The sequence below is a fragment of the Lissotriton vulgaris genome, chromosome 5, assembly GCF_964263255.1.
Source record: "Lissotriton vulgaris chromosome 5, aLisVul1.2, whole genome shotgun sequence".
Classification (NCBI taxonomy): Eukaryota; Metazoa; Chordata; class Amphibia; order Caudata; family Salamandridae; genus Lissotriton; species Lissotriton vulgaris.
Genome location: NC_141693.1, coordinates 147,373,227 through 147,385,269, shown reverse-complemented (window position 1 = coordinate 147,385,269; position 12,043 = coordinate 147,373,227). Strand labels below are relative to the sequence as shown.

General features: G+C 42.6%; 1 protein-coding gene across 1 annotated transcript in view; it reads left to right on the top strand.

Moving 5' to 3' along the window:
* RBM18 (RNA binding motif protein 18) overlaps positions 1–12,043 on the top strand; it is a 133,369-nt gene that overhangs the window by 44,727 nt on the left and 76,599 nt on the right. The window contains exon 3 of the mRNA XM_086921087.1: positions 6,878–7,004. Within this exon, the coding sequence (XP_086777213.1) occupies positions 6,878–7,004 (127 nt within the window). The remainder of the gene's footprint in view (positions 1–6,877; positions 7,005–12,043) is intronic.

Here is a 12,043-nt window from a genome sequence, read left to right as displayed (position 1 = left end):
ATGGCCCTCATTCATAGTAGTGTGCAAACCATCATGTCTTCCTTCTTAAATCAAAGATCTCTGCAACCTAGTATGGCAAGTTCGGATGCAGATACAACCATTTAGGGAAGATTGGGCCAAATGTACAAACATTCCCGTTTGTGAGTCGCAAATTGCATCAAATTGCGACTCACAATTTTCGACTCGCAAATGTACATATACAACAGTGTCTCAGACACTGTTTGCGATTCTCAATGGGGTCGCAAATTGCATGCCTCATTAATGTTCATGAGGTAGTCGCAATTTGCGACCCCATTGGGCATGGGTAGCACTCACAGGGATGGTGGCTTGCTGTTGTGAGCTGACTAGGACTGCTTGGTCAATAAAGCAGTTTTTCTTTTTTTAAATGTAGCCCATTTTCCTTAAAGGAAAACGAAAAATTTTACTTTTCAGTTTCATTGTTTTTAAGGGCTGGGACCACTGCCTGCTCTTAAAAAATATTTTCTCACAACTCTGGAAGCAGTCCCCTGGGTACCCCTTCCCGATTGTGAGTGGTTTACCATCTACTTGAAGTAGGTGGTAAACTACAAGTGTTTTGCGGCCCCAAATGCGTACATGGCATGGTGACTGGCTATTAGGAAGGGATGCCCCTTCCTAATACTGAGAGTGGTAAATGCTATTTTGCGAGTCAGTGATTTGCAAAATAACGTTTGTACATGCCATTACCCTTTTCTGTGGTCACAAACGGGAGGATCTCCCGTTTGCAGCCTCAAAAAAAGGGTTGTACATCTGGCCCTTAATCATTTCATGCAATTCTTTGAATAAGGAGGAGAGAGAAAGATTTTCAATGGAGAAACCATAACCACCTGCAGCATACCTAAGCACACTTCAGATATGTTTCTATCCTACTCATGAGTGAGGGCGAGAGCTCTCTCCAAAGCTGAATATCATTATGAACTGTGTCAAAAGGCTGAGTAAGTTTAGTTTGCTAAATTCCTCCTCTTCTTTTGTTACATAGACTCTTACATATTTGAAACCGTGCTGTGTGACCCTACATATCCCCCACAACCAAAAGGGTCTAGCAAAAGTAATCGTACATTGCTTTTGTAAATTGTCCATCGTGACCAAAGGTTACAGACAAAAACATTGTTGCAAATTGATGTTTTTCTTACTTGTATAAGATGTTTCTTTACTTCAACAGTTAGTTTCTTTAAGAAAACCTTGCGGGATCTACACATATGACCCCTTGCTGAATTCATAATTATTGGAAATATGGAGAAAACTCAGAGATTAAATCATCCCTCTAAATTATTAGTTTTGAATCACTGCGTTTTGTTCAATAAAGCAATCAAATATGTTATCTATCTGTAGGTAAAGTGAATAAGAAGCTAGTTTTGTCTCACCCTGATGTGCTTTTAACAAGAATTCTCAGTGGAAGTAGCTTGTGTGTGATTTTTGAGGATCAGTGATGGAGGCTGTAAAAAGGTTTCCGACATATATTCTAAAGGACCATATTAAAGTGCTTAACCAGAAGCATAATTACAAATAACAGTGGTCCTATCGGAATAATAAATGTATACTGAGCACAATCGCACAATGAGACTGTTTGAAAGATGTAGAACGGGAAAGTACCACAAAGTAGTCCAACACTGGAAGTGGCAAAAAAAGAATAAACTGTATTTGACAATACTTATAAGTAAGGTGCATAGTGTCCCATGTGAAAAATAAACACATAATACAAAATACAGTAAACACTACAATTATACTTACAACACAAAGGGATCTCATATTCACATATACCAGACACAGAGCAGAGCTTGCATTTCTTGATGTCACCATCAAACTGGATGAAGGTAGACTCTACACAAGCCTCATCGGGAAACTGGCCAAGAGAAATACTCTTCTGGCCTATAGGAGCTACCACCCCAGGGCTCTGAGGGATGGGTTACCGTTCAGACAATTCCTGCGCCTCCACAGCAACTGCACTTTCAAAGAGGACTGCTCCAGAGAGGCGCACACACTGCAACCAAGACTACTATCATGTGGTTACTCTAAAAAACGGTTAAAACAGCACTTACACGCCCCTGGTACAGCCCTAGGGAAGAGCTACTGGCCACCAAAGTCAAAGCACCATTAAACAAACTAGTGTGTGTTACTACCTTCTGCCCCCTCACCAACAAAGTCCACAACCTCTTTACAAGTACCCATGTTTGCGTAACAATGTTAACAAATCCTTATTGTACATCAGCCGTACTCTTTGCTTTACTATGAACACATATTTTTTTCTTGGCCACTTATGTTCATCAGTTGTTCCTTTAATTGTGGGATAGAGAATTAAATTACATAGCTAATATAAATGGAAATGTAATTTCTATTGAGGACATGGAATTTAGGATTATGCTCCGCTTTCTTCATGGCAACTTTCTGCAGCCAGGAAAAAAACCAGTTACCTCAACATAAAAAATACCAGAGCGGTATTTCCCCATATTCGCTTGGAAAATTGCACCCACGTTATTTAAAGACCAATAAACACTAACTTGTGGCCTCGAAGGTTCATCCAGTTTTGTACTTTTTTTGCAGCCAAAAGCCTAATAACTCCAGCTGTCAGCCTTCCAAATCATCACAACTATTCCTATTACTGCTTTGGTTCTGCAAAAAACTAAAATCTGCTTCTGGTACAGTGAATAACCTTCTAATGCAGAATTAACGAAGTTCCAAACAATGATAAAGTCAAAATCCAAATGTGATTAAAAAGAAATAAGACACCAGCATGCAAGGGAGGGCTCGAGCATTACTAAGTCCACAATACCAGGTAGTCGTTAGTAGAATTGAAGTGTTCATTTGTAATACCTATGAAATGTTCAATGTTATGTTGGGACTGGACACCAGTTTTGATGTACAACTTAATAAAAGTGGATTCCTTCAACTCGTTACCTGACTTCATGCCATTCCAATTAAGTATTCTTGAGCTAGATATAATTGAGCCCTGTGTGGTGCCCTTACAGCCCAAGACATTCCCAGCCCTGTCAGCTTGTAGACAATCCACATTTGGACGCTTCTCATCTAACTTGGCTCCAGTGAAGTTTTCTGTTTAATAGCCTCCTCTTGCATTGCCTCACTGGAAGTGACCTAGACCTAAATTGCTTTTAGAAGGGGGAAGTTCCCAAACCATCTTTGTTCCTTGCCACTCTCCCCATAAGGAACGTATACATCTTAGTCAATATCTGCAATGTGTGCCACCTTGCCATCTAGGAATGGTTTGGGCCATTCAGTCCCTCGTCTATTAGTAACCTCGATGTCAAGACGCTTGTGCATTAATGCCCTCAAATATTGTGCTACCTTCTCAGTGGTGGCCCATCCAGACAATCTTGGATAATACATTTCATTAGGATTGAACGTTTCTTCACTTACTAAATCACCTGGGAACAAGTCTTCCTAACCTACCTCTTAGCCATAGCCGTTTTTTTGAAGTTGTCATCCAGATGCCAGCCGTGACCTTTCTCAAACCCCGCCTATTAGTCCGGCAAAATGTCAATGTTCACCACTATCTTAAACAGGGAGAGCCTTCCTGTATAGGAAGCTGGTTGGATTTGTCCACCTCTTGGCTGGTGGGGTCCACCTCCAGGGCCAAGGTTACAAGATGTATGCCTCTGTACTTGACATAAAGAATTTCCTCAGCTTTTAGAAAGTGTCTGCATGTTCTGTGTGTTTACACTGTATTTTTTTTTTTATTTCTTTTTATTAATGAAGAACAAAACAAAAATCAGCACAGATACGCATGACATATTAATACATTATACGTAGGAGAAGTTTGCACAATTACATTTAGTAAGTCCGGGTTGCAATCAAAATACAACATTAGAGCTCGGTTTTGACAAATCAAGGTGTGTCCTGGTCATCTATATCAATGCTACGAGGTGGACTACAGATTTCACCACGGTATGGGTCTATCTGAACATGGGCAGGGCATCCTCTGGCCCCTTGCCTCTTGAGACCTCCGTTTTTTTTATTTCTGCTTCCTAACAGATGAGAGGTCAATTGGGTATATCAGGCAGTGACATCATTAGAAGGTTGCCAAGATGTTTAAGCACTGCTAGCAGAGCATACTCTTCCTGGAACCAATATCTTTTGAGACATCTTCATGGTAAACAGCCTTTACAATGCGGGCTCAGCCACATGTGCCGTTTCCAAGCAATCGGAACATTGCTTGCTTGAACCACGCATCTGCCTTAACCACGTATATGCGTGGTTAAGGCAGACAATGGTCTAGATGTCCATTCCGGATGGGCAGTGAGTGGAACAGGAAGTATCAGGACAGGAAACTCTGGATGCGGGCAGGTGAGTGGTGATGGATTTTGGGGTGAAGAGGTGGTTAGTTATTAGGGGTGTGGATCGGTTTTAAGACTGAGGCCGGGGCCGGGGGGGGGTCAGGGTAGTTTGGCAGGGGGCAGGTTTAAGGGCTCAGGGCGGGGAGGGCTGGGGTTGGGGTAGCTTTTGGCAGGATGCAGGGTTTTAAGCCTCAGCGCAGGAGGAAGGTTAGTGTGGTTTTAAGGGGTGGTGTGGGTTGGATTACAGGGCTGGGGTATCAGTTGTTAGGGTGCAGGGCAGGCGGATTGGAATATGCAATCTACCACGAATATCCCTTGAGCAATTATGCCTTTACAACAAAATTTGTTGTGAAGGCATGTGCGGTAAAGGAATGCGTGGTAAAGATACCTTCGTAGTTCCGACCCCGTTGTTAAGGCATGCATGCTTTAGGCATGTGTGGTTGTGTCATTCAACCCATCCTCATTCACAGTATAACTCTTCTATTCCTCTTCTATATGTTCCCTACGGCTGAGGTGTGGTTTGTTCTTTCGCTATGAAATTCCAATCATAAATGCAAAAATACCAATACTATCACCACTCTGATATTTGACGTCCCCCACCCAAATATAAATTTATTGTGGGCCAGCACACCAGTATTCTAAAGTGATCAGAGGACTCTTTACATTGTCTGAAATGGTTGATGCTAGTGCACACACCCGTAGGTTTATTTTGGCATATGCATGCAAGTCTTGAATAGTGACCTTGTTTGTGGTCAGAAAGTGCGGGGTTCCTTAGATCAGAAACTGAGTTTTCTTTTGTCCTGTGTTTGCTCAAAAACCTATGCGAAATAAGAGCACTTGGCGTCGGCAACACATTCAGAAGAATGCTTAATGTCTCCACAGGCCCACAATGCTTTCTTACGCTGATCTCAAACTTTGTGTCTGGTGATTATGGGCCCCTGCCTATCTTCAAATTCAATCCAGGGAGTGCAGCCGAAACTGCTTCAGTAAGAAAGGGGAAAAAACTTAAATTACTTGGGTATGAAATTCTTATCAAATCCTTTCCTAACCCTCTCCACGAGCTTCTCTTTCGTTACTTAAGGCCACCTCACAATAATGTAGGTCTCAGGAGCACCGCAAAGCCCCAGCATGGTCAACTTGGGAGAGAGCACAACACTCAATTCCAACTTCTCAGCAATGTTGTGTAATGTCATTGTGTCTATAAACCTCAATATAACGACTTCTCTTATGAAAATGAATGTAGAGGCTCTTATCTGAGGATTCTGAGCAGCAGAGATTAAGGATCGAATGGCGGAAAGGGAATTTTTCGAGGACATTACAGAGAGTTGATTGGCATTTGAATGTCACTTTTTCCTGGTATTGAGAAATCCAAGACCTGTACCATTTTGGTATGCATTGTTAATGCTTTTGTGTTGGTCTATTGTTGCATTATCTGTGGTCTTTTGAAAAGGAGAAATTCCTATTCCTGTTTACAGAAATAAAATTGCTTTAGATGGATTTTTAATTGCTTAAATTCTTGTGCTGTGTTAGTTCATTTGTAACCAGTGTCTGTCACATTACTCTTTGTTATGTAACATTAATTACATACTACTTACAGATATATTGACTTTTTGGTTTTACATCTTTTTATATACTCCACCTCATTTTTCTTCCTCCATATCGTCAGGGCTTAAGTCCCACTCTTTCCTTTCATAATGTCGCTATTTGACTCTTGTGATAATACTGCTGAAGTAAAATATTCTTCAGGTCCTTCAAAAAATGCTGTGTATATCTACATGGATCTTTCGTCTAGCTTTATGCATGGTTTCCAACTGTCATTTTGCCAAATCAGTTGAAATTATATTTTGCTACCACATCAGTTGAAATGATATTCATGTTAGTTTCTTCACCAATGTCGCACCGTTTTGGTCTTCTGCTTTCTGACGTTACCATCTCGGAGTACCAAAACTTCCCAATGGCAGAAACTCTCATTCTCTGACCTTGAGAAATGCAACTTGCACATCACCTTCTACAGCTATGGGAAGAACATGATTTGATCTTCAGACACATTTTCACAACTCTTCTCTTAACTAAAACCCTCCAATATGCCTATTCTCTCTTTCTGTTTTACAGGCGCACTCAAAGTTACCCTTGTTATTTCAGGATGTTAACTATTCCAGTGATGTATTAATAGGTCTCTCTCTCTCTCTTTCTCTTTTTTCTCTCTCTCTCTTGTTCTTTGTCTCTCTTGGTTACTCTCCCTCTTGTTTCTCTACCCTCAGAAATAGACACATAAAGTCCATCTTCCACATTCCAACCCCTAAGAATTCTAACTTTTACTTAAACCTCCCACATTCCTCTCCTTTCGTCATATTTAACTCTCTCTCTTTTACTCCTAAAAACGTTCACCCACAGTCTCCCAAACTCGTGATCTTCTCTTGGCAAATCATGACCTCCCACACAACTCTTAGAATACTCCAAAACAGTTCTGTTTCTTATACAATATGAATAAAAAGATGTATTTGATATTTTATCATTGCCTGCCTTTAAATATACAGATGTAGAACTGTTTAGTCTTTGTTTTTCTGTAGATACCACCTTCTGAAACTCCTTCAAAAGTTTGGTAATGTGAAACAGTTTGACTTTCTGTTCCACAAGTCTGGACCATTAGAGGGGCAACCTCGAGGATACTGTTTTGTAAACTTTGAAACAAAGCAGGTGAGTGTTTTTCCTTTCACTTCTTGCACTAGTAAAGTGTTTCAGATAATTTATAAAGTGAGCCACTGATATTTTTGCTGTGATCACTTTCAAATACAGTTGCTGGCCCCTTTAACTTAATTTTAACATCTTCATGCATGTATGTACTATTGGAGAATGGTTATTCAAACCGTTTCAACAGTAACCTATGAGAATTTGAAGGTTTTCTTTAATGTGTCCTTGTTATATTTTATAGCGACCTCGGGTAGGTTGGTTAATTTAAAAGCCAGGTGTTCAACTTTAGAAGATAACAACAGGAGGCTAGGATGTGGAGTAAGAGTTTGTACATACTATGAAAGCGATGTAAGAGATGAGGTGTGAATGGATGTGACTTCTGTGTAGCAAGTTCAAGAGGGGTCTGGCTGCAGAGTTCTGGATGGTTTGCACTTTTTTGTGAGTTTCTTGGCGATCTTGGCATGGAGGGTGCTCTTGTGGAGACTAGGGCAAGAGTGGCGGTTTTTCTAATGTTGCTTGGGAACCATTTGAAGATCTTCCTCCGCATCTTTGGGGTGTGGAAGCAGGATGCAGTGACCGCGTTAACTTGTGCGGTCATGTCCAGTTTGCTTTTGATTATGAGTCTGAGGTTCCAGGTGAGGGTACAAGTTTTGACGGCTACCAGTTGCAGTCCCATGGCGTGGGGTTCTTTCCGATGATCACTACTTGTCTTGTCCGTTTTGAGCTTGAGAGAGTTGGCTCATTCAGTTAGCGACTTTGTCATGCATGAGATGAACTTGTTTGTTGTGTTGGGAGTCTTGTCAGAGCTGAAGAGTATAAGTTGCATTTCGTCAACATAGAGAAGGATGTTGATGTGGTGTGTGGGGATGTTATTGGCCAGAGGGATCCTGTATGTGTTGAAGAGGGTGGGGCACTGTGATGAACCACGATGCTCTCTCTGAAAATGAGTTTGCGGGCTTCCGAGGACTAAGGTGCCCAGCTGACTGCTTGCGTTCTATCCATTAAGAAGGAGCGGATCCAGTGGAGAGCAGGTCGTTGTACGCCAGTCATGTGCAGGCGCCTGATGAGTATGGGGTGTGAAACCTTCAATTGCTGAGAGAGGGCCAGAAGAATGAGGGCTGCCATGGCTCCTCTGTCAAGGATCATCCAGATGTCGTCTGTGGTGCTGATGAGTGTTGTATATGCACTGTGGTTGGTCTTGAATCCTGCATTATGTTAATGCAACCATTTGATTGTCCATGTCCATTAACCTTTCACAGTTTATTCATAGTTCAATGAAAAGAGCAGTCTATTTCATCCCTGTCTTTGTCAAGAAATTATCACCCTAGATATAACATTAGCATCACATTTCTGATAACAGTATGCTCCACATGCAAGTTGCAGGTGTTTTTCCTCCACCCTTCCTTCAAATAAGTTCTAATTCAGACTAAGAGCAATTCATTTATCCATTTAAAAAAAACCATCTCCCCAGATATTTTTCATTGCTTTGTAACTATTAGGTGCCCTTTTGTCATTTACATTCCTTTAATGAATTTGTTGTTTGTGTTCTGCGGATACTGGTGCAAGTAAAGTTTATGTGACGAGTGAACAACAAGGTGCAGTTTCCTGTGTTAGTGGTGTTGTGTTCCACACCAGATGTAGGTGCAGCTGTATGTGATGTTGCCCCCAACAACAGGCATGCCAGTCCTTTCAGGGTCGGGGTAGGGGATCTGGCAGACAACATCCAGACTAGCATGGGCAACAACATTCCCAATCTCTACCCCATCCGACCACAGCTTTTAAGCTGCATTTCTTTGTTCTTAATGGCACTCAACCGCCCTGTGGGAGGCAGGATTACTCGTTTTCTCAGGTGGCCAGAAGTAACATCCGACAGGTTGTTCTGTTGATAATACAGTGGGATTACACCGTTCATTCCTTTCTGCTCTGCTACCTCTTCTCCCAGAGCAGCTTTTGAAGGTCCATTTGTCTATTCTGCTGCAAGAGGATCATGCTCTTCTAGAGGAAAGAACCATTGAGAGGGTCCCGGCCTTGGATATTGGAAGTGGATTAACATTTTCTCCTAGTGATTAAAAAGGATGTTGGATGTTTCCCTATTTTAGATCTTCAACCCTCTCAATTTCTTCCAATGGAAGGATAAATTCAAGAAACTTCTGGATCCAGGAGACTGGATGGTAGCGTTGGACCTGCATAACGGTTATTCCATATCTCCCGCCTGCTGGCCATAAGCACACACTGCGGTTCAAGGTAGGCCATGAGCATTTTCAATTTGATGTGTCCCCATTTGGCCTGGCCAATGCCATTCTGGTGCTTACAAAGGTAATGGCATTGGCCACAGCGTACCTTTGGAAGTTGGGAGTACCAATGACGCCACAGTCTGTCGTGGACCATCTACAGATGACGGCGAACCTCCTTACACTGTTGGTGTTCATGATTAACGTTCCAAAGTCACAGTGGACTCCTTCATAGTGGCTCCTTTTCATTCGAGCCATCGTAGTTGTGGTGCACTTAAAGGCCTTCCCTCAGGAGCAGCCAGTCCAGGATATTAGAGGTAATATCCTGATATTTCAGCCTCCGTCCTGGTCTCACCAAGGATGGCTCTGAGGCTTCTTTGGCTAATGGCCTGCATACTGCTCGTCAACCCTGTCAGGTGCTATTTGCAGGCACTCTGCAATTGAATCTAAAGTCTCAGTGGGCCCTGCACCAAGGGGCCGATGGACTCCATCCAGGTTTGGGAAGCGTGGAGATCGGAGGATTCAGGTCTCCAGCACAGACTTGCCTCCACATCAGCCTACTGGAGTTGTGAGCAATGTTCTTGGCATTGAAAGCCTTCCTGCCATCTATCAAGGGGCCACTAGTTCATGTCCTCACAGACAACACCACCATCATGTGGTATTGCTACAAGCAAGGGGGAGTGGGGTAATCGACTCTGTACAAAGACACTGCACAGCTGGACCTGGAAGAATCCACATGCCATCTCCCTAATTGTAAACACCTGGCAGGATTTTAAAAAATGCCTTGTGGATGAACTTACTGTGTCGAGCCGCCTGATATGCCCTCAGTGTTTCTCATAGCTGTTCAATGTCAGGAAGCCAGGGAAACACAGCCACAGTCACCCAGTCTCCTAATGAGCGCTGGGTTTGCCTGCTCCAACCAGTCCCGTTGTTGTTCTTATCCCATTTAATAAGATAAACACCATGAGAGCAGTGACTGGATTGGTTCGGGTGGCAGTAAGCCTACTCCCATGCGCACGGAGTGGCGCGGTGAATGAGGTTCACAGAACATGGTCAATCATTGTGTGGCTTCAATTTGAAGCCAGTACAGATTGGCCATGTTCTGTTCCCTTGAGCTTGACATACTCTTACCTTCGTGCACATGGTCGGTAATGGCACTGTGCACAAGGGAGTTGAAGAGAGCTGCTTGCTGACATGCAGGCCCTGTTTTTATAGTGTTGGAATTCTGCCGTGGTGAACTCTTCAAAAAGGGAGGAAAAATGCTAAAATGCGAGTGTACTGACTTGTAATATTGGATGACTTTTAATGAAACACTATATAAAATGCAGGCTACACTATATAAAATGCAGGCTGCACCATAGAAACGATGCTGTGCATCGAGCTCCACCTGAGAGAGCGCTGTTCTTTTATTTATTTTTTTGTTTGGTGGTTTCTGATGTTTCCATGTGTTTGAATATACACACTGTTGGGGGCACAAAAACGTTGGTTTTAAGAGATCTAAGGAAAGAGGTTTACTGGAAAAATTATTTTGATCACCTTTGCCACTGAAATGAAGACAAAAAGTGGATTAGCTTTATCACACTTGCTATTATTTTCTATCTCCTAAACGTGTCTTGTGCACAAACATTTGACAGGAAAATAAAAGCGGCACTGTCCTCACTGTTCAATGATTGCTGACATGATGGGGAGAACCGTTATTTAAAGAAATATTTACTTATATGAAGTCAACCCTTTTTTAAAATAATGCTGCTAAATTATATGCCTAGTTTGATATATGAGTATATGTTATGTTATGTTAATTTGGATTTGTTAAGCGCTTAATACCAGAAGTCTCGAAGCGCTGTAAGAAGATAGGCGAATCTCCAGGTAGGGTTAGCAGGGCGATTGTGTCCAAGCCTCTGTGAACAGGATGGTTTTTAGTTGTTTTCTGAAGAGAAGAAGGCAGCTTTCCGCACGGAGGTGGCTCAGCAGTTTGTTCCAAAGAGCGGGTATGTAGCAAGAGAAGGCTCGTCCTTTTTTGGTGACGTAGTTGAAGTGAGGGCATTTTAAAAGGCCCTAAGTGAACGGGCAGGTATATATTTCTGAAGAAGTTGTTTTATATACACGGGAGCCCGGCTGTGAATCGCTTTATGAACGATGCAGAGGCCCTTAAATTTAGCTCTTTGCTTAAGAGGCATCCAGTGGAGGCGTTGAAGGAGGGGTGATGCTCGCGTGTGCCTCGGGAGTTTGAAGATGAGTCTGGCTGCATCGTTCATTACTATTTGCAATCTGCTCACTAAGGAGTCCGGCAGTCCAATATATAAAGAATTGGCATAATCAAGATGGGCTAAGATCATGGCGGATACCACTGTTCTCATGGTGGAGAATGAAAGGATGGGGTAGAGTTTCCTCAGAAGTCTTGAGTAGGCCGACACAAGTGCCAACCACAGTGGAAACTTGATTGGCCATTGTAAGTTTGGCATCAATTTTGATTCCCAGACTTTTGACTACTGGTGCCGGAGCTGGGGTGTCGCCCAGCTCCTGGGGCCAGAAGAGGGAGTTCCAGGGTTTAGGAGCATCCGTCATGGCTAGAGCCTCCGTTTTATCTGGATTAACCTTTAGTGAGTTGGAGGTCATCCAGTTGACGGTAAAACAAAGTACCTCTTGAGCCCGGGAGTACGCTTGAAGAGAATCGTCAGCGTAATTTTATACTTGACACTCCATGTCCGCAAGGGCATTAATTAATGGTCTGAGATATATATTAATATATATATTAATCAAGAGAGGTGATAATGCCGACCCCTGTGGAACTCCACAAGGGATAGGTCCCTTCTC